Source organism: Cucurbita maxima, unplaced genomic scaffold, assembly GCF_002738345.1.
Source record: "Cucurbita maxima cultivar Rimu unplaced genomic scaffold, Cmax_1.0 Cma_Scf00027, whole genome shotgun sequence".
Taxonomy (NCBI): domain Eukaryota; kingdom Viridiplantae; phylum Streptophyta; class Magnoliopsida; order Cucurbitales; family Cucurbitaceae; genus Cucurbita; species Cucurbita maxima.
In genome coordinates this window covers 1,361,776-1,384,679 of record NW_019272043.1, presented here as the reverse complement: position 1 = coordinate 1,384,679, position 22,904 = coordinate 1,361,776, and the positions used below count along the sequence as shown (strand labels likewise).

Here is a 22,904-nt window from a genome sequence, read left to right as displayed (position 1 = left end):
TTAATTAATGGATGCATTAATTCCTTATTGTTAATGATAACAAAAGCGTGGGCGATTAATTAATGTTTACGTCGTTGTTCCGTAAGCCTATTATGTTAATAATATCTAAATCCCAAGTGATTGATTAGGTAATTAGGTGAGTAATTATGGTTGAAGACCTTGCATAATTTTTAATTATGCAATCCATTTGATGAATCATTTTAGCTAAGACGTTGCTGTAAGAGTACATGGAGAGAGTAAAGCCATTTTCATAAGAAAAAGATATTAACTGTATTTATTTCTCATAAAATAAAAAAAGAATGAGCACTGCCTTCAACGTACAAGAATATGAGATCTAGGGGTATTCGAAGAAGAGCTCAAATGGGAATGGGTACAACTATACTATGATTTAATATAGAGAAAAATTGCGGTGGGTTTTTTTTATGTAATACGCATAAAATGTAGTATTGAGTGATACTAATATTATATTAGAAACTATAATATATAATAAGGGAGAGGCTGATAGAAGAGGAAAGCGACGCCAAAGCATCTCATTGAGCATGAACTTGAGCTTGAGGTTGAGCTTGATAATCGTTGGGACGTGGCGTTCCATTTATGAAGACTAGCATAGCAATGAGGTTTGATTTGGGTTTCACTTGTTCTTCTTGCCACCGGACAGAATCCTTTGGATTTGGAGACCTCTGCTGAATGCTTGGTTGAAGAGGAGCCTGGTCTGGAACTCCGACACGAAAGGGAACCAGGCGAGCATGGCCACGGGTGCAAAAATGACAATGCCCATCAAGTACTCGTACCCTCTGGCTAGAGCTTTCACTGATCCCCACATTCCCACTGCCTTCATAACAGGTCTGCATGCTTGTGTTATCTACAACCACCATAAAACAACACAACACTCCTAATAAAATTATATATATATACCAAAGTGAGGGCTGCGTAGGGTTTTTAGGTGACATACTTGCAAAATGGCCCACCCGGTGGGCATGAAGGCTAGAATGCTTGCAAAAATGTCGCCAACCGTGAGATGGAGAAGCGTAAAGAGCATCGTTACTACCACCACTGATCCAATGAACAGGAACAACTTCAGAAGTCTGAACATTAGCTGGAAGTCTGCACTGAATTTCTTTCTACCCATGGACACAATCTGCAGTCCAAACGTTCGTCAGTGAGTAATTATGGACATAAATAGGGTTTCTTTGATGCAGGAAAAGTCATTGGAGTTCAATCATTAACCTTAAGTATAACCATCACGGCAACAATGACAAGCCAGGACAATGCATACACCTGAAATTTATAAAAGAATATAAAGAGGCCTCAACCATGGACAGTCGATAAATCTCCTGTTATATATTAAATCAGATAATGATAAAAAAAGAAATAATAATTAGAGGCTTACGGTGATGCTTTTGTTATTTCCAGCCACATGTAGATGATACACTATTCCATACTGATAGAGAAAGAATCGGATAGATAGAACGATTTCCCAGAAGCGTCCAACGAAGCCAGTGTGCTGAAGGTGTTCTTGTTCCTCGTCCCACCAGGACTCCCAACTTTTATTTGCAGGCACACCAATACCACCTCTGCTGTTGATCCATTTTGACCAATCATCCCAATCATCCACTATCTTTTGCCATTCAAAACCTGAAGGGTTGAAAAGGAAAGGGGCAAATAACCAGGAAATAACCAGGAACCACATTGAGGATGTGACTAAAAGATAAGCTACAGTATCAGTTGCAGATGATCCGTATATCTGGTAAGCTATAAGCAATATCATAAGCTCTAGTCCTTTCACAAAGTGACTCCTTGAATACATCCTATAGTTCTCAGCGTATTTTTCATGCCGCACAACAAAACCACGACCTGTAGCTCTGTACTTTGCCCCACCATGGAGGACTGTGCGCCCATAGTAGTGGACCTTTGTGCCAAGAGAGAAGGTGAAGAAAACGGAAGCTAGTTGTAACTGCATGATTATTAAGTCACCTATTGCAGTTCTGAACCCTCTCTCTAGCCCAATTTCCATGATCATTGGCAAGGCAGTTAAAAGACCTAACTGGACAACTGATTGTGAAGCCATGGCAGCCTTTAAAGGATCATCTCCTTTTGACCTAGCATATTTTATTATGGACTTCTCCAATCCACTCAATGACAGATAAAGTCTTCCGTATAAGAAAGCATATACTGTCATCACAATCAACTGCATGACAAAAGGAACAAATAATCAAGGCACAGGAGAAACTTCCAAGCTAATAAATGAAATAAAATATGCAGATTAGTTAAGAAGCCAAAGAAAAAACATTTGGATATATAAAAACTTACCATGGCACTGATGTAAAATCCTACTGTTGTGAAATAGAAAGACAGCATGCGGAAAAAGTCGAAACGATGACCCAGACGATAGATGTCTCTGCTGAGAATTTGCTCTCCATTACCACAAGCTACCTTTGCCTCAAAAAGAGAGATTTGATTAAGACCAACATCTCTTCCCTTCCCAACTTGAATATACTCATGGTGGGTTACATTTCCTCGTCTCAATGTTGAGTTGAAGCCTATGGAGGAAATATTTAAAATATATAATAAAAATCGAGAAGAAAAATTCCATTGACTACTGGATGTGGAGTGTAAAGAATAATACCAGCAAAGATATCTTCACTGAGATTGATGCCTCGAGAAGCTTTGCTCATGCCCCCACGGGTAATATGGAAGATTCGATCAAAAACATCAGGATGACCATAGTGAAACCTCACCCTACAACCAGCCAATACATGTTATAGATGTGCAAACAAAATATGTTCACATTTAGTTGGACTGACAACTGAGCAACAGACAAATTCATCATGTTCAATCTAGTATTTCTCCCTCTCAAATATTCACCATTCTCCAGAAAAAATATAAAAGATCAATCCTTCCATGTTAAGGTATTACAAGAAATTTTAAATTAAAAATTTGTTGATGCAACATATTCTAACTCTAAAAGTTTTGCATCCTTCAGTTCTGCTTTGTTTTTCCTACTATCTAAAGGTGATTTAGTTTATTTTGAAATATGTAGATCCATCAACAACTTAGAATCTCGGGTACAGTTTTCCAGAGACCGCTTTGCTTTCAAATATGAATAATGTATTGTTGGGTGAGATATGTGAAATTAATCAAGTACGAGAAGAAAAGCATACTTTAACGGCCTTGCCAGAACCCTCTGACCAATTGTGACGAAGCTAGTTTCTTGATTTGACATAAACCAAGCCAGAGAAGAAACACTGCAGTGTGCGAACAATTGAAGTTAGACAGAAGACATACAGCTTTTCATAGCACTTGCTCAGAAATAAAGCTAACCTTCCAGTAAAGATATGTTCACGCATTCCCAAAATTGTAGGTGGACGAACACCATGGTCCTCATTGAACTCTTCTAAAAGGTTTCGCATTTTGAAAGCTTCTTCCAAGTAATTATCCTAGAAGGGATCCAGAAAGTTAACCATCATTATTAAGCATCTAAGCCATAACTAAAAAGCAAGTAGTCAAATATTGGTTTTGATGGTTCACCTGATTCATGTCAATTGCTTGAAGTGCTTCACCTCTGGTAAAAACTATAGCGTGGTTCTGATTTTCAGGTTTCCCTTCTCCAATCTTAGCTATACCAGGCAGCTTAATCCGATATATTTCCTGTTAATAAGAGCAAAGAAAACAAGATTACTCTAATGGTAACGTGAATTAACATTTTTATCCTTGAGTTTAACTAATGATTGCCTGGTCAAGATTGTCAACAGCTTTGACCAATACAGAATAGTAGACTTTCTGTGCTTTTCCACCTTCTCTCTCTTCGACTTCATCAATATAAGCCACCCGAAGAGAGGGATTACTGTGCCAAAAAAGAAAGTGAAGGGGAAGGAAAAGTTTCTTTGATCAATTGCACCAAGCAAAACGAAGTTTGAAAATGACTAAAGAGGCTGGTGAACATACTTAACCATCAGATTCAGGATATCTGTTGCTCGACGATCCCCACTTCGTTTCTGATTCCCATAGTTCTGGCAAGTAGCAACGTATGTGAATTTCATATCAGCCACGGCCTCTAATTGAGCATACAAGGATCGCTGGCTTCTTTTATCCTCTTCTGACGGAACTGTGATCGCTTTGTAGCCTTCAAGTATCTCTATTATTAACAAAACAATCATTAAGGAAACCATGGTTAGTTAATACTCATTAGAAAGAAGCACACGGACAGTGCTGATAAGAAAACAAGACATCTAAACCACTCAAAATGTCAACATGAACAGGCTTACCACTCTCAGAAGCCATGTCAAGAAACGCCTGAAGCTTTAGAGCCCTTCGATAATACATCATACCCCTAACTGCAATAAATGTGTTAATGCCAGCGATATAAGTGCACAAATCAACTCAACAGTAGCTGTAATGCATTTAAGCTACCTGTTCTGGATAGAGTTTGCCCTCGTAAGGAGGCCCAATGACGGAGGTGTAATATGTTTTCTTCATTTTCCCAAATCTCACTGTCTTTTTTACAATTGAGTCGCTCAATGAAGTTGTTCCATTCATCTAGCAGGAAGGCAAACGTTCATGAGACAAGTCACAGAAATCACTTATCAAAGAACCAAGAGATATTTGGGCCGGTTCTAGTTCTATCACTCACCTGGAAAGATCTTCTGCAAGTAATATATGATGGAGACACCATCTTCATTTTCCATCTCAAGGTCGGTTTTGGAATAGACAGTCTCTTCACTATAGTATGGAGTCATGACGCTGTTCACAATCCAAACATATTCATCTTAGAGTCAGATTCAGAACAATCTTTTCACTATATTTTGTTGTCTTAATGCTGTTGACAACCCAAAAATATTCATCTTAGGGTTAGTTTTAGAACAGACAGTCTCTTTCACTATATTTCGGAGTCATAATGCTGTCAACAGGCCAAGAATATTATTAAGTACAAAAAAAACTGAGGTAAACTTGTAACATTTAATGTTTAACACAAGATTTTTCTTAAGAAAAACGAAAATTTAATTTTTATTAAAGGAGGTTGTACAAAATCTCTAATTTTTATATCAAAGATTAAAAGAAAAACAGTTCTTGCAGTTATTAGACACAAAACATGAATATATGTTTAATAATGCTGCCAGTACATTTATAACTTATTGTGAGTTTGTAACCTAGGATTTTGAATCATAGATTCCTCAGCGACAAGCATACAGTATAGGATGATGCATCCAATTTCAAATTCAGAAAGAACTTCTCCAAATAGAATAGACATATACTTACTGCTCAAATATAGTTAAAGAACAGACCTGAATGATAACATCTTACGGACTCGTGGAGCACGTGGCATATCCATAAACAATGAATTTGTGAAAAATGCAATCCTTCTTCGTGCTTCAAGATTTATAGGAACTTCGGTGGCAGATTCTTTCACAGTCAGTAGTAGATAGAGGCGTCTAATCTGACATACCCCAAAAAGACAAGATTGTTTTGTTTCAATCGATTAAAATCAAAGAATGATAGATAATTTCTCAAAATTAATATTATTTATTTTCAATATGCCCACCTGCTCTTCCCATTGAGCTGTAACTGTAGGAGGAAAGTTTATGGCAGGTCTAGTGTCAGTACCAGCAAAGAGTTGCCTTCCGGAGTCCTTGTTATGACCCAGTTCTACCATTTCACTGAAAGATTTAACAAAGGAAAGGATCACCATTTTAGTATATAACAGTAGCCATTTAAGGATGCCAATGACATAATTAAATAAACTTCAAATTACAGAAAATATATTTGCTAACCGGACTTCGTTGAGCATCATATCTCGAGTGACAACTTCTAACATATCTTGCAGCAAAAACACCACTGTATCTTGCTTGGATAAATCGCCATCTTTCTGAAACAGGAAATCAAGAGCAAAGTTTCCAATCTGAAAGAATAGACCAGCAGATACTTTAGAGTTGCATCTTATCTTACCAAGATCTCCACGAGTTCCACAAATTTCTGGCACAGAATGAGTAAAGCACCCATTTTGAAGTTTGTGAGAAGTGTGTTCTTCGAAATATTGTTTTCAACTTCTTTAATAATGGTTCCAATAATCCTGTTAATGCCAAAGAGAATTAGAATTCACGTAAACAATTGACACAGATTCCCATTTCACCGAGTAGTTATAGCATCTTGCAGACACAGAGTAGCAGTTTACGCATTATCTCAACCCTGGATGATTGGTACTCATAAAATATTTGCAAGTCATCCATAAACAACAATAGATGAAAGTCGTTCCGATTAAGAAATATTTAATTTTTTCCTCCTATACGTTGAGAGGCAATGAAGTAAATGATGATCTATTACTTGCAAAATCCCATGCTGAAATTTCTCCCTCATATTAAGTACTAGGTTTTAAATCATATTGAACTTAAGGTTCGATTTTGATTTTGCATGTCTTCTCTTTGCAGGAAACGGAAACTATGATCATTTGATGATGTTTGATTCAATAAGAAGAAACTGTAGCTTAGAACCTTTTCTCATTTTCTCCAACCACCAGAACATTCAGGACATTTTTGAAAGATTCATAGCACTCGATCACTGCACATTTCATGTACTCATCTGCACAAATACGCTTCCAGAGGTCAGAGTCCCTGGATCGGAATTCAGCAGCCATGTCCAATGCTATTGGAATCTGCAGAGGTAAAGAAGTTGTTAATAGTCACTACTAATATGTCCAAAAATTGAAAAGGTAAGATATACATCAAGGAAAACATAAGGAACTATATCGACCTTGCTGGCTAGTAAAAAGGGAGGCCACTGGATTATTTTTAGGCTGGGATCTGATGAATAAGGAACTAGCAAGAGATCCATCTCCCTGTGATTCATTTGAAATTCAGTTTAGTTTTAACAATATGACTAAAAGAACGCTTGAAATGAAGAAGTAAAAGATAACTTAGTTTATGCAGTCTTTCCTGTCACTTATTAGATCTTCCTCTCGAAAACTACATATCACTTCATTCCACAACTGTGCAAACTTGGCAGCTTCACTTCTCCTGCTAGTGGTAATCTACACAGAAACAAAATAGTAATTACTAATACATAATGTTTGAACCACTGATTTTATACATCTTAGAGAAAATGAAAATTCCAAAAATAAAAGAGCAACCTCAGCAAAACGCTTTGACAAAGAGAAGCCCCTTTTCCGAGACTTATCTGATGGCACCAAGTATGCGTTGAATGCACCTGGTAAGGACTGAAACCTAGACCTAAGCATACCTAGAGTTCGTATCTGTAATGAGAAGAACAGCCAAATCAAACCAATGATACAGACCAATCAAGTACACATTTATGCTTAAATAAAATAAGTGACTTAGAGAAACATTGTTGAATATTCTTCTATCACCACGGGAAATACTTGCGCTTCAATTGAATGCAACAGTTAGTGCAGTGTAATAGTTTCAAACCAAAAGATGCAATTAAAATAATTACTTTCATCATAATCTTCGGACAGATTAAAAAGTAGTCATTTCTAACCCAGTCCGAGACATTAGAAGATACCACATTATTATGCTTGCTAGGGTAATAGGAGGATGGAGAAAAATGTGAACGGATATTACATTAAGGATGATGTGTCCCCTCATAAGATAAATAGAAAAAAAATATGGTTAAACAAGAAAAACATTACCTCTCCTAATCGATCACATGCTCCAATGAAACCACCATATATGGTCGAAAACATAGCATACCAAATTTGAGTGTCCATGAAATAAACCTGCATTTAAATAAAAAAGTACAAGAGGCTTTATCCAAGATAATACACCTACATTTTACAGCAATGGAATAAAGCAAAAACAAAGAAGTGAATAGAAAACACACCAAAATTATTGGCATCCACAGTGATACAACTGCCCCATAGTTGTTCTTGGCTGTATTGAAAAGAAACCTTCAGCACAAGCAAAATTAATCAAAGCATTAAAGTGAATGCTCATGCGGGAAACAAGCACCTTTAGGAAAAAATTCATGCCATTCATATTCCACTCGGCGAATACTCATTATATCTTTTGTTGGCTTCACCAATGGCTTTATCTGAAGGGATTAAATAGAAAAAGGTTAGAGATCCACACTGATTAAACCTCTATATATTTAACTACTGCAATTACTATCCCTTCCATTTTGAAAATGAATTACCTGAACAAAGTAGCTAAAAGAAAATTTGCAGCACAAAAGAGACACCCAAAAGATGGTATACCTGAAATAAGAGAATATGTCTAATCATGGAACGCATACCAACTAATCAAGAAAATAGAATTTGTAATTTCAAAAATAAAGAATTAGGAAAAAATGAGATCCATAGCCTGTCAAACTCACTTTATAAGAGTAAATTGACTTTCATGCATTCCTCTTCCGATATATATTCTTGGCTGCAGAAAGAGTAAACACAGTTCTCAAATAAGAAGATTATATGCATCCTGGACTCTTTTTAGATGAGAAAAACATATGGTTAAAAACACATGTAGACCGAAATCATGAGACATGTTTTTTCACCTTGATAAGGTCAAAATGGTTCTAAATTTTCATGATTGCATATTTGTAGAAACTCAAAGGAAAGGGAAAAGAGGATAAACATATTACAGACAAGCTGGTGTAAGCACACCATAAATGAGGATCACGATCCTTAGTATGGCACCAAAGTCTTACGCCACAGCTAAATTCGTAATTATGAAGATAAAAGAATATATTCGTAATCCGGATGAAAACAAGGTTTCAGCAGAATAATTAGGTTACAATTTTTTAGTACACTATTTTAAAGGGGTGCATGAGAATAGCAATCAAGGTATATGCTTGCGTCAGTCGTAAGTGGTCAAAATGTATTTATTTGATGAAGCACATATGGACAAAGAAGGGAGGAAGAGAAACACAGAGAGAGAGAGAATTGAGCAGCATCTCTACCTGAGACCACCAAAGAAGAAATCTAATAATGTGCCAATCTGAGTTTTCAATCCAACGCCGAAGCATAGGAAATAAGAATAGAGCTGCTGCAAGTAAATTTGGCAGCAAATACAGAGCAACCGCCACTATATATAGAGGAGGAATGCCCCTCAACGAGTTAAGAAAGGACAGCACGTCTCTGAATTTATTAGAAACCATCTTGAAAGTATGAAGATAGCATAGGGGAAGAACAATAGCCCAAGCAAGACTGACTATAACTTTCAGAATATTTCTTAGCACATCAGTGAACTTCCACCGGTGAAATCCTGGGAAGTTCAAAGCTAAGTCCAAGATACCTGAGTTGAAAGATGTATGTCATTTCTGGTAAACATACAAACATATGGCTAAACTAAAAGAAATAGATTCATAATTCCTCCTCCCCCAACCATGTTGACGATTACAAGTCGTGTAAACTTTCAAACATACGAATAAAAATAGTCATATCATGTAGGAAGATTGCTGCAAGCTTGGCTAGGGATTTAATCCCAAGAAAGAAAAACATGGAGCGATTATGGAAACATTATGTAAAAGTACAATTAATATAGAATTCACAACAGCCTCTTTACAGGAGTCAAGGGAGGAAATCAAGAGGGATTTGTATCAAATTAATACCCGTAGCAAACATTAAATCGTGGTAACTAGATCATTCAATAATTCTTAACATTACAAGAGATAGAAGAAATTGCATTGAATCAGAAAGAATCAGAATCTTTAGAGATTGGAATTTAACACCTTTTATGTTAATGCCATGTTAAATTTAAAAAAAAAAAAAAAAAAAAAAAAAAAAAAAAAAAAAAACCTTGAAGCATTATTGAAATCATTCAAATAATTCCTTACCAAGTCGAACAAGATAGTATAAAAATTGTTGTTGCTAATTGGATTAGTGTATTTGGAACATATATTAAGAATCGACTTGAATGAAGATACTGCTTACTTTGAAGAAGGCGAAGGACTGCAGCAGTGATGAAAATGCTTGATAAGGCGTACAAGACATCCTTTTGGAAAATCTCCAATGGTGTAACTCCTTTCCATGCAGCAATGACCATCGCCTGTAACAAACAAATTGAAGAGGGGTAGATTATATATAGAGTAAAGAACGACAAATCAGAAGTAATATGAAAACAGCCTAAAAGTTTGTATGTGTTGTAATTGCATACCTGAAGAGCTAGTATATAAAAGGTCCATAATCGATCAAAACTTCGGAATGTGTGCCAAAATGTTCGGGTTTCAACAAAATAAGATTTTCCTGTGCTTCCAGATTTTCTTTGTGGTCCCTTTCGTCCCTAGTACGACAGTTTCCATCATTGTTTTAATGAGCTAAGCTACCAAAACAAAGGGATCAATTCAGAATAAAAAAGAACCTGCGCCAGATCACGCGTTGATTTGAAAAATTCTCCATCATCTCGCATAGGCCAACCAAGAGAAAAGCAATCAGGCGACCTACATATTGGAAAGTTCAAAAATTAATAAGCTCCCCGGCAACTTTCAAAACCAGACAGGATAAAGACCAATAGTTTCTGGAAGGTCAATTCTTTGTCATGCTAACCAGAAGTACTCGTTCAGATCATCATAGTTGCACCAGGCTGAGTGCGGAGCTTTTCCATTTTCGCTTTTTTTGGCCTCCTGGAAGATCAAAAGGAAAATTGTCATTCTTGAAATAAAATGAAATGTAGCTGAAGGATTTGGCTGAAATAAAATGATATGTAGCAGAAGGATTTGGCTGAAATAAAATGATTTGTAGCTTAAGAATTTGGGTGATTACCTTTTCAATAACCCAGTAAAGGGGAGTTATAACCTTCCGCAAGAAAGCCTCGTCATCCCCACCATAAGAAGGCTTAATATTTTCACCAGTAACAATGCTGACATTTCCAGCCAACAAGCCATGAAGTTCATATGCCATCTAGTTATAAGAATATAAAAGACTATAATGTTAAGAGAATATATGAGCAAATTTTCTGGTACAGTGTTCAAAAGGAGAAAAAGGTCATATACTCGGCAAAAAACTCACATTATGAAATATATAGCACAAACATTCTGGCATGAAACGAACATTTGCTGCTTCACCCCAGATGAGAAGATATAGACCCATGTAAAGTATCTTCCTTTGCTGTATTTCTAGCTGACCTTGAGGGAGCCTAGACAAAATAAGACTTTAAATTTAGTTTTCTGATCTCCCCATCGCATAATAATTCAAAAATAAAATTGCAAAAGCTGGTATGGTTTTTTAGAATTTACAAAAAGAAAATGATATCTCACCTTAGACTATGTTTCCGTCCCAAAAATTTGCACCATGTTTTATAATTCTTAAACAGTTTGTTCATTACTGCATCAACAGCTCGTTCGTCAAGCTGCATTTATAGAGCCAAAGAATTTGCTCAGAACAGTGAGGGGAAAGAAAAGTAATCCCAGAATTTGATAAACAAGGAGATTCTCTATGCACCAGGAAGAAAAACATATAAATGACTCAAATATACGGCCCAATATTGGCATAATGAACTCTGTTCAAATCAACAAATATATTGGATATACATATCCGTAAAATGGCATAATTTGCAAGTAAGAGTACGTTTTATACCTTGTTGAGAGGTTCAGGCTTTGGGTGAAGTCTAATATGAGAATTAGCGAGCAGAAGGATCAAATGTTCACGCTGATTTCTAACATTATCTCTCTGTAGCCACCAAAATTTGTTAGCAGCATATTGTTTATCTCTCAAAGCCAGTTGTTAGAATTGATTGCTTCTTATCATGAAAATCATACCTGAAATCCAAACATTGCTCTTAACCAATCCAGTAGGTCCAGATCACCTGTTTTCTGCCTGCGCTGCTCAAACGTACTTGGCCAGTTCAGGCCACGAGTATTCCACAAGGCACCCACAGCAGCCTTAACCTAAAAGAAACGGAAGGGCACAAAATCAAGTTCGAATTTGATATGATAACACGGTGCCCTTTTATCAGTAGCAGGAGGCGTACCTCTTCGAGCTGCATTATAGACTGCGAAGCGCCAGCAGAATCAAGAGGTAGAATGTTATAGGGTGCATAAATTTCAGTCTTTTCTTGGACATCCCTAGCTGCAGCGATAATCTGCTCATTGGAGGATACTATTTTAGATATCTTCGTGCAGCCCAATCCAATTAAGTGAAACGATAAACGAACACCGTAACTAATGACAAACAAAGATCAATTATACACTTGACACTAAATCGAACGAACCTCGGGAGCAACTTCTTCAACTTTCTCGGTCTTATTAACGGCGCAAAGCACTTCGAAAAGCACACCGGCTGTCTGGTAAGCTTTACCGAGCTGGGCTCTGCCAAAAGTTAATAAGGAAAAAATTCTGGAGTTCAGACAGAAAATATACGATACAAAATCGAAACAGAGGAGAATCCAACTTGGAAAATTTACACGAGTACCTGTCTGCTTGCTCCCCCTGATCAAGAGCACTGACATAATGCTTGTAATACTGCTGATAGAAAGCCTCGATTTCCCTGGCATCTGTTTTTTTCACCCTAGACGCAAGACTGGATGCATTGTCCTGGACCGAAGAGAGATTTGAAATCAGTTTTCCTCCGTTAGTAATTGAAGTAGTTTCGACTTGACCACAAGAGTTCTTGGGGAGTTATACGGTTTGAAACCTAAAGCTACACTGAAAACTCCATTTCAGAGAGAACAGGCATCTCATCTGGCGGGAATAACTTCAGTATCTATGATACGTCCCATATCGAGAGTGCACGGGATCGTCCCACCGGACCTTGTCCGGTTGGCGCCCGAATTTTTAACGGTTTAAATCCGCATGCATTTTATTATGTCAATTCACTCTCATAAGCACATTTTAAAAATTCTTCAATTCGATTACAGAATCGTCAAATACGTTATTTCCAGTCCCCTCCAATCATCTCTCGTCCCTTCATAGGATGGTTCTGGTCACTGCTACTCCATAAGCTTTATGCATGATTAGCCTTGTAAAATCCTATTTTTCCGAAGGCATCACTTCTATCTAGTCTAAGTTGGTTGTTGGTACACAATCACAGAGCTACAATCTGGTTTTCTTTTCTTGAAAATAAAATTGATATTGACATCCTATCAGATCAATTTACAACTCCAAACAAATCTAAATTTTTTCTCAAATCACAAAGGACATACATTTTTTTTTTTCTATTGAACTAATTAATACATTAAAATATAATTTGTTAAATTAAGTTATAATTAAATGCATTCAATTAGTTTTATTATAATTTAATTATCACATTGATTTAATTCATTTCAATATATTTTTACTGTAAAATTATTGATATTATATGTATTATAAATTTTTATTTCAGTAAAAGGTGTATAAAATAATTAGTTCAAGATGAAACATAGCATAATTAAAATTAAAAAGAAAAAAGAAAAAAAAAAAGTGAGTGGTCAACAAAAATTAGGACTTTTTTCTATATTTGGAGTTTGACCTTAAAGACTGTTGGGGGTGTGTTTGAAATTGCTTTTACAAGGTTAAGCAATTTTAGAGAACCGTTTTAATTTATGTCTGTTATTTCTTTCCAGAAAATCACCTACTCATAGCTTTTAAACACAACTCCTATTTTCTAGCTAAAATTTTAAAATTTCAATCATAACTTTCTGTATTTATTTTTCTTTCACATATATTTCATATTATATCAATAAAATTTTAATTGATTCAAATTTTTATAACTATTATATCTCCTAAACTTTTATCAAATGATATATAATTATAAAATAACTTTAAAAAATTATTTAAATGTTTAAAAATTTAATTTATAACTAATAGATATTAACGACTAATTTTCCTATACCTAAATTGTAATAGATTTTTATTATTTTACCAAATACTATAGTATACTTTTTTCACTACCAAACACTAATTTGCTTCCTTTAATAGCTATAAAAGTAAAAATAAAAAAATAATAAATAAATAAAAAAAAGAAAAGAAATCGGTCGTTATTTTAAAAGCTATGACAACCTCAAGGATGCCTAAGTCTTCTTTCTTTTTCTTTTTCGTTTTTTTTCGTTTTTTTTTTTTTTTTTTTTTGAAAAAACAATTATTATTGAGTGAAATTCTAGTTTACTTCATCCTCCCCATTCTTTATTATTACTATTATTTATAGCGCTTCCTTCACTTCATAATTAAAGGTGGATTCAATTTTAATGGATGAGTTGTTATTAGGACATTTCTTTTTTTTTTTTTTTTCTCTAGCTTCTAGAAGTAGATCTAGACCATTACTAATATAAATGTGAATATAAAGGTAAATTAAAAAAAAAAAAATTGAAATACATATAGCAATGGATAAGAGGCATCCTATATCACAATATAAAGGTGAATATTCTTTCAAGGAAAAATATTATATTTTAGCCACTTAAGTCATATTCTTAATAAAATGAAGGATAAACATTTGAACTCAAATTTCATAATATTATGAATATTTTTATTAAAATTAACTATCATATGAAAATAACTTGCGAATAAAACATTTCTAACCATCTAATTCAAATTTATACTCAGTATTTGAACTCTACTCCCTAAAAGAGCTCTTAAATAACCAAAGACAAGTGAAATGTAATATTATAGGGGAAAAAAGGCAAAAGTTTTTCGTGATGCATAAAAAAGAATAATTTCCATCCAACTTATAACGAAATTATCCTTTCTCGTCCACGCAAAAGACGTTCAAGTTTATTTGGAGCACGAAATGGCCATTCTTCTACGCTAAATAAATGTGAAAATAAAAATAAAAGAAGAAAAGAATGGATAGAATTTCATGCGAGTAAGAAAGTAAGTAGAGATTGAAGTCTTACCCTCTCTAATCGTTGAAGAAGTGCTGTTTTAAACTGCCTAACACCACGTCCACTCGAGCTCGGATCCAACCTGTGCGCCTTCTCAAATGCATAGAACCGACCTTTTCGGCGGGAAGAGGAAAGTGAAAATGAAAATGAAAATATAAATGTCTAATAGATCACAATAGCGGAACGGTGATTAAATTTGATTGGACATACAGAGATACGCGACACGAGGGCGTTCTGCTTCGATCTCTGTAGCGACGCGAAGAATTGGAGCAATGGAAGCGAGAGAGGACGGAACAACCTCATTGTCGAATACCTCAGTCGAGAACGTGGTGGTCGCCGCACTGCGAGAGGGGCGCCTCGTCAGCCCTTGCGGGCCAGACTCGTGCGTGGACATTACAAAGACCTGGAGGAAGACAGACCGCTATCCTCTAATTGACACCCTGCCAAAATTCCAAACTACAACATCACAAAAATCATTTCGCACAAAGCACAAACAGCAATAATGAAAAAAACAGAACTCAACGATCGACCTAGACTACTCGGATGCAAAATTCAATTTACGCAACAACAAACAACCACCACAACAAACATCCAGAACGCATTACGCAATACTTTACGTCTACGATTCAAAATCCGCATCTCAATCGCAACAACAACAAAAACGAAATGAAGAACACTCGACTAACGAAACAAAGTTAAAAATATTAATTAACGTACGTCAAACGATGGAAGTGTAAACAAAATTAAAAGCAGATTTTAGGATAAAATGGTTGAGGAAATGAAAAACAGAGAGAACAATGATGAAGATGAACAGAGAGAAAGTGAGCGAGTGGAGGAAGTAGAGAAGAAGGAATGCGTTGAGATTTCTGACCTTGTTGCTGAACGAAAGTGGAGGAGAGGCAAATGTGCAGGGGATGCGGAAGAAGAAATATATGATGGAGGGAAGGGGGGGAAAAGAAATAAGGGAGTGATGCTGGTAGAGTTTTGAGATGGACACGTGGCGGTGACAACGGGGGAAAACAGAGAGCATGGCTCAACGGCGTTATCGGGGTCGTTTTGTTTTGTTTTTGTATTGTTACTGTATACAATTTCCAAGGTGTCCTTCGTATTCTACACAGCCCCTATACAACTGGATCACCTCCATTTCTCTCCCCTTTTCTGTTTCTTTTCAAATACCCAAAACACCCTCTCTCGCAACCAAAATGAATGTAAACAAGCCAGAAGGGCAGAAACAGAATATGCACCACTCAGTCCTCATGGCCCTTTCCTTAACTAACAAACCACCCTCTCAACTCAACTCAACTCGCTATAACCATGCAACTCTCGAATCATTCTAAAAGAAAAGTTTGATATCAAATGATAAGGAATCATTCTAAGAGAAAGCTCTGATATAAAAGGATAAAGAATATTTAAAAGAGAAGAAAGATTTAGATTATTTGTTGATGGTATATCTCATTGCAATAATATTTGTTTGAGATTCAAATCATTTTAAAAGTAAGATTGATCATGTCTAGCCTAAATTAAGCTACATGAAATTTGAAAGAAACTAACAATATTTCAAGACAATAACATTTGTTTGAGATTCGAATCACTCCCCAAGTAAGATCGATTATATCAAGTTCTAATGATTCTAAACATGCAACCTAAACTATATAAAATTGCAAAAAACCTTTACATACGTGATTCTACTTTACAAAGATGATTTATATATCAAAATCAAGACCCTTAATCTTACTTTAGCCATTTTAAGAGTGGTAACCTTCATAATTTATGACCATAATGATGTAATTGTAAACTTAAAAGTAAATGAAAGTAACTCTAAATTATCATCCACTCAAAATTTGTAACCATATAATAATAGTGAAGTTTGATTCTTCACATGAATTTTAACATCGGTAATAATTTGAACAACAGTTTCTTCACATCTTTCTTGAAATTTATAATGCATAATTGATGTCTTGGTTCATATCACTATGCGTCCCCTTATAGAAAGTATATTATGAGACATTTTCAATCTTTCTTGGGTAGACGTCATTTTGGCGAAGAGTCTTACGGTGTCGTGGAGCATCCATCCAGTGTTTGATTAACATCAAATTTGGCAAGCATTCATATTTCATATAAACGAACTTGACTCGAAACGCATATCCAAATTCTCTCCAAAATTCCAACATTCAAGATGAAGGCCCAGAGCCCTACCTAGCCCTTTAACAAACCTATCTCTTACACTCATGTCTACTTTGTTGCCCATATCTTGCTTATGTCTAGCCTCTCTTCAATTTACATATTTCTCGATTAATCTAGGAAGTTTTCTCTTCTAACTGTCCATGTAATTCTCTTTATAAGATTTAACAGAGAGAATGAAAAACCGTAACAAATTTTATAAAATAAAATTGTTACTTTCACTTGATGTCATGATTATACTTATCCAAAGCATCAAACCATGTTGTTTATGGTCGCATGATAGATGTCCTAGTTTATTTGGGGAGGATGTCACGGTCATGCATGTCCATAGCGTGTTAACCATTCAATTATAGAGGTTTAAAAGTAAATTTGATATTAATTAATTTTAACAATGAGATAATATAAATACCACAAAATAAACCATTTAGACATACCATCAAACAAGAACTTCGCTAAGCTGAAAAAAAAAAAAAATTAGCAATCTTTGTATTGAATTTATCAGAGACAAACAAATTAAAAAGGAGAGTCGAAAATGTTTCTTTACATACAAAAAAAAATACTCAATTTTGTGTTGAGGTTGTGTATAAAACTTAAGGCCTAAAAAATATACATACAAAAAGATCAAAATCTCTCTGTTTTATGTATATGCTCTCTTTAAAATCAGGAAAAAGAATCTGATTCTGTTGTAAAATGACTATCCATTGTATATAATATGAGATCTTGATGGAGTATGTTGCCTCGCATTCGTGGATCTCAAGTTTTGGTAGTAGTCACCTTGATCGTGGCGATGCGGTGACCTTCCTTCTTCTCCATGCTCCGCCACCATTGCTACTCCGAACTGTTCCACTACCAAAACTGAAGCCGTCGCTGCTAAATCGGACGAAGCTAGCAAATCGCCGATTGCTCCAAGCTCTGGACATTCGCTCCAGTCTGTGAGTCCAGCGATGAGTGGCGATGCTTGAGCTTCTCCTCTGCCAACGATGAACAGGTCGTGAGCACCGTCCATTGATCTTATGGCCGCCACTGTCTCCTCGCCGTTGTTCAAGATTCTCTCTGTGTATGTAATTGAATTGTTTTCTTCATTATTTGTCATGAATTCATTTATGTATTCTTCATCCACCTGCCTTTCATTGACCATATCTGTTTGCATTGCTGAAACTCCTTGTGCATCTGCTTCTTGTTTTGCTTCTATTACTTGTTCTGCGGCGATGAATCGCATTACGGTTAAGGTCACTCTTGGATTTTCTGACATTCTCCATGCGTATGCTAGAGCTTCTCTGTCGTCTTGTCCACCGAAGAACAACACGATTATGTTGTAATGAGACGCCTTGTTCGATCCGCTTTGATTCGAGCCACTTAGGCCTCGATCGACTAGGATTCCGACGGAGCAAGGGGCATTGACTAACACATTTTGGTTAACCAATCTTAGTGCTGGATTTGTGGATTCCATTCCTCCATCGACTGTTTGTTGCTTGTGGAATGGGATGATTATGAAGGCGACGCGTTTGTCCTCGGCTAAATAGCAGATGTCTTCGTGCATTGTGGAGTAAGGGGAAATAGCTGTTAGAGGCTGAACAGAGACGCAATCGATGTGTTGTTCATAGTTCTCGAATGCACTGATGATATGTTCTGAATGAGCTTGGGTTCGATTTACGGCAGGGCGACCTGATTTTCTGGTGTTGTGGACAATGAGCATGGCGGAGGCTCGGCCTGTGAGTTCGACCAAGTGTAGCACATAAATGCAAATTGGGGATCTTTTGGTTGGGTTGGAAGCATCCAGGAGGTTGATGATTGTCGGCACATTTCGAGGTGTGTGGATGCAAACCAACACTCTGAACTCCGAATCTGGCTTTGAAGCTTGGATTGTTCGTTTCTTATACGGCAGAAGCCTTCTTGTTGGCCTATAGAGTATGGTAACTACAGGTGTTATTATCCCTGTCATAATGAGGGCTACAATCACCATTACTGTGAATGTTTGATCATCTAATATCTGCATATTCAATTTACATGGATTCTTTGGTAAGGATGCTATGAAAAGTGGAAAGGTTTATGGCAAAGAAAAATAAAAACAGCCCAACTTTTGTTATCTGCAAATTATGGGGTATTCTAGCTTAGGATGTATTCAAGATTGTTGTTCTTGTTGGGGCCATTTAAGTTCTACTACATATGTCTCATGTATTTTCAAGATCAAGGAGGGACGGACAATACATGTTCAGAGTGTATACCTGTTGGTCCTTTCCGACGTTGAGGATGATCATTTCAACAAGGCCTTTGGTGTTCATAAGCAAGCCTAATGTGACACCTTCGCGATAGGACATCTGATAACAAACGGAGGCAAGGAGAGTTCCAATGACCTTGCCAATGAAAGCAAGGACAGTGATGAACAGAATAGATACCCAAGTCATTAATCCATCTATGCTTCTCACATTAGTCTTGAGCCCACTTATTGCAAAGAAGAGAGGGAGCAAAAGCCCTGAAACAAAATCCTCAAGTTTCTCAATCAAAGCCACTCCAAGTGATCCATTTGGGATGACCAACCCAAACACAAAAGCTCCAAAGACCGAGTGTGTTCCTATGGCATCTGTAATAAACCCTGAGATAATAACCCCTGTGAGGATCAAACAAATACTGAACTCACTCACACTTTCTCCTTCTGGGGTTTTTCGAATCATCCATGCGACAATCGGTCTAATTATGAAGATACAAAACAAGACAAAGCCTGTACTTGACAGTACAACCCATAGAGAAGCCAAAGATGAGGAATCGTTCTCAGACAAGGCTAGGGCTAAAGCTAAGAGAACCCAAGCGCACATATCATTGAAAAGGGCAGAAGCCATTGCCATCCTTCCAAGCTCTGAGTTTATCAATTTAAGCTCTGCGAGAATTCTAGCAAGCACTGGGAAAGCAGTCACAGAAAGTGCAATACCAAGAAACATGATATAAGTGCTGTAGTTCAATTTCTGATCTACTTTGTGCAGCTGGAATGAAAAAACAGCTCCTATTCCGAATGGAAGAATCATTCCTGCTGCAGCTATTGCCATTGCCTTCCTACCAGATCGACGAATCACTGAGAGTTCCATCTCCACACCAATCAAGAACAGAAAGTAGAGAAGCCCCACGTTTGCCATTGCTTCAAGCACCATAACACTTCTTAAAGGAAATAAGGCGTTGGAAAATTGATCACTCCTCCCCAGTACTGAAGGCCCCAAAATCACTCCACCCTATATTACACGCAGAAATCAAGTGTAAAGCTTCAAATGCCAACTATTTAGCTGCACGAAAAAACCCAGAAAAAGAAAACAAAATCTTGAACTCACCAAAATTTCAGAGATGACTCGAGGTTGACGAAAGGGTTTTAAGAGGAAAACCAAAGTGCGAGTCATCATAACCACCATTGTTAACTGCAGGATAAAGAGAGGGAGAGAATACTCCAAAGGGTTGTCGCCTTGCCACACCCCATTTGTTGTGATCATTCTTGGCGCATAGCAGATGATTTTATCCTCTGTGCTATTAGAGGTTAAGGAATTCTCATCCATTTCTTCTTCTATTTGCTAATCACTTCTCTGTTGCAGTGCAGGAAAAACCACCATCAACAGAACCTTCATGAAACTTGTGGAAGCTAATGAAAGGTCTCATCCAACCAATGTGTAATCTTCGCAAGAAAATGAGCCCATGAATTGTAAGTGTTGATACTTTCAATTGGTTTGCATTTGCATTTCCTGTTTTACCAGTGAAAACTCAACTTGTTTGAATGGGGAGAAGAAAACAGAACGAGAAATGTTGAAGTAATATTTGTATTTGAGAAAATTAAGTGAGGATCTGTGGCCACAGATAGATTGACTGTTTCTTTACCCCATATTCTTGATGGGTTGAAAATGTAGGAGGCGTTAAACATGCTATTTTAGAGAATTAACAACATTAACCTGCGGTTTGTTAGGGAATTGATATGGAAAGACATTTTTTTGGGTTTTTTTTTTTTTTTGATAAGCAACATAAGTTATAAAAATACTTAGAAACCATCACGATACATTTAAAAAAAATGTAAAATTTAAAATTTTAAAAATTTAAAAGGTATTTTCTTTTAGTTCAAAGAATGTGGGGTGGGTGATTAAACATTTCACTTTATTAGTATCTTACTTATTGAGTAAAGTTCATGTGTGCAGGTATATTCTTAAATGATTGAGTTCACTTGGTTTGTTGACCTATTCCTAAAAGGTATCGATTATTGGTACTTTTATCCATCAATTAATTCCGAATATCAACTTACCTTTTTTAAAATTAGTTTAAAATATTGGCAACTCTGTATGCCACCGATAAAAATAATGATTTATATTTTATGTTTTACATTGACAATGCATATGAGTACCTTTTTTAATGAAAATTCACACACAACGTTTACATGAATACTGATGTTATGGGGTAACAAATTTGATAAGGTTGTGTTTGTCACAGAAGCTTCGATGCTTAAGATGTGTATGCATGTATGTCTGTATATATATGTATACATGTATTTTAGTCTATATATATATATATATATATTCTAATGGGGTGTCTTGTTCCTACTACCTAGGATAATGACTCTCCCTTCTCTAAAGGCTACGCTTGGAAAGTCGTAATAAACAAGAGTGAATTCAATTCTCTTTTTTCTTTTTAGTTCCAGAAGCATCCCTGCCTTAAAAAACGTTGCAGTGCTTCGTTTATAGGCTCCGAGTGTGGTTATGCTGTTTGAAGTTTCTCGTATACAGGCCTCATTACATCAAGGACTTCCGCGTAGGACAAGTAATGGGCCAATAAATAGGACCTCTTGTTTTAATAAAAAGGTAAAAATTTTACCGTGTTTTTACTTTCTCAAGTCTACCTACATCGTGATCTATGCTTTTAGAAGACTTGAAAATTTGGTTAGGGCACGTAGATCGTAAGAGCACGATTGTCACAATTGATTTTTAAGTTGTTCAAAGCACAAATTCAGGCATGGGCTGACTCAGGAAAAACTAAAATAGGTAAAAAATTTCACCTTTTTAAACAAAGAAACTCGAAAATTTTAAAACATAAAATCAAACACAAAATGCATACATGCATATATGAATTTTGTGCATTTATGCATGGATGTATATGTACGTGTTGCATGCATACAAATGTATGTACATACGAAAAATATAGTTTTGAGTTTAAATACAACTAGGGAATGCTGAATAAAACAAGACCGAGGCAAAAAGACAAAATCTATGGACGCTCTCGAACCTAGATTGTCTCTCTATAGGACTTGCTCTAGACTACTCTTATCATCCACCAATCATTACTTAAAAACATGTAAAAACTAGAGTGAGTATTTAATACTCTTTAAATAGGCTATTTGTACTCTTTTGATTGTGTTCATGACTGATGCTAGGGTACCATGCTCTAAATCTATTCTAAGGCGTGACATGGATTCTATTATGAGGATCTTTGTCCTAGGGCTCTAAGCTCTAGGCTTTGAGTCCTTAAACTTGGGTTGTCTTATGTCTTGCCCTTGTTTATGCAATTTGTAACCCCTCATCCTATGATGAGTTTAAGGAGAGTAGATCCCAATGGGATGTTTATTTCTACTACACACAATGTATAATATAAGTTCTGATCTTAAAACACTCTCCCGGAAAAACCTACTATGACAAATAACATGACACTAAAAAACCAATGTTTGAGATTCTGGCAAGGATTTAGAACTCGGATTTGGCCCATGATTGCTTCAACATTCTCCTACATTCTCCACAACATAGTTTAAGTTTTGAAATCTTGCAAAGTAAAGCATCTTGTAAAGATTCTAGATAGGGCATCCTACTTAAGTGAGGAAATTATGAGATCATGATGTACCACATTACCGGAGGTCTAGGGTGACTTAGGGCATGAGGTGAGTCTGTGTATAGTAGTAACTAAGTAACTAACCGTTCAGATTTATTAGGCTTAAGGTTTTGGTTGGTTCTTTAACTCTAAAGCATTAGTCATAAGTTC

The 22,904-nt window shown here is 36.2% G+C and overlaps 2 protein-coding genes, 1 long non-coding RNA gene and 1 other non-coding gene across 4 annotated transcripts; 1 reads left to right on the top strand and 3 right to left on the bottom strand.

Moving 5' to 3' along the window:
- Positions 1-394: 394 nt before the first annotated feature.
- Positions 395-15,674, bottom strand: LOC111499808 (callose synthase 5). The gene is made up of 43 exons (XM_023151502.1): positions 15,607-15,674; positions 14,946-15,175; positions 14,748-14,848; positions 12,353-12,474; positions 12,153-12,249; positions 11,913-12,023; positions 11,701-11,829; positions 11,519-11,611; positions 11,200-11,291; positions 10,952-11,078; positions 10,706-10,843; positions 10,490-10,566; positions 10,305-10,383; positions 10,101-10,226; positions 9,878-9,992; positions 8,905-9,239; positions 8,323-8,375; positions 8,143-8,203; positions 7,959-8,040; positions 7,831-7,880; positions 7,640-7,726; positions 7,121-7,243; positions 6,927-7,021; positions 6,745-6,829; positions 6,486-6,646; positions 5,944-6,067; positions 5,769-5,863; positions 5,540-5,654; positions 5,283-5,434; positions 4,631-4,740; positions 4,411-4,536; positions 4,266-4,334; positions 3,946-4,135; positions 3,733-3,844; positions 3,529-3,648; positions 3,322-3,437; positions 3,162-3,245; positions 2,627-2,739; positions 2,311-2,540; positions 1,391-2,188; positions 1,228-1,278; positions 953-1,138; positions 395-862 (listed from the first exon to the last, which is right to left on the bottom strand). The coding sequence occupies exons 2-43, from the start codon at positions 15,127-15,129 to the stop codon at positions 632-634; spliced, it is 5,745 nt and encodes a 1,914-aa protein (XP_023007270.1). The 5' UTR covers positions 15,130-15,175; positions 15,607-15,674; the 3' UTR covers positions 395-631.
- LOC111500028 lies at positions 4,257-4,337 on the bottom strand. The gene has a single exon (XR_002721042.1). It is a non-coding gene; the product is annotated as a small nucleolar RNA J33 (small nucleolar RNA).
- Positions 15,675-17,530: 1,856 nt separating the features above from the next.
- LOC111499809 (cation/H(+) antiporter 15-like) lies at positions 17,531-20,873 on the bottom strand. Its single transcript, XM_023151503.1, has 3 exons — positions 20,234-20,873; positions 19,142-20,137; positions 17,531-18,906 (listed from the first exon to the last, which is right to left on the bottom strand). The coding sequence occupies exons 1-3, from the start codon at positions 20,450-20,452 to the stop codon at positions 17,611-17,613; spliced, it is 2,511 nt and encodes an 836-aa protein (XP_023007271.1). The 5' UTR covers positions 20,453-20,873; the 3' UTR covers positions 17,531-17,610.
- LOC111499816 lies at positions 20,511-21,541 on the top strand. Its single transcript, XR_002721010.1, has 3 exons — positions 20,511-20,595; positions 21,080-21,131; positions 21,487-21,541. It is a non-coding gene; the product is annotated as an uncharacterized LOC111499816 (long non-coding RNA).
- Positions 21,542-22,904: the final 1,363 nt, after the last annotated feature.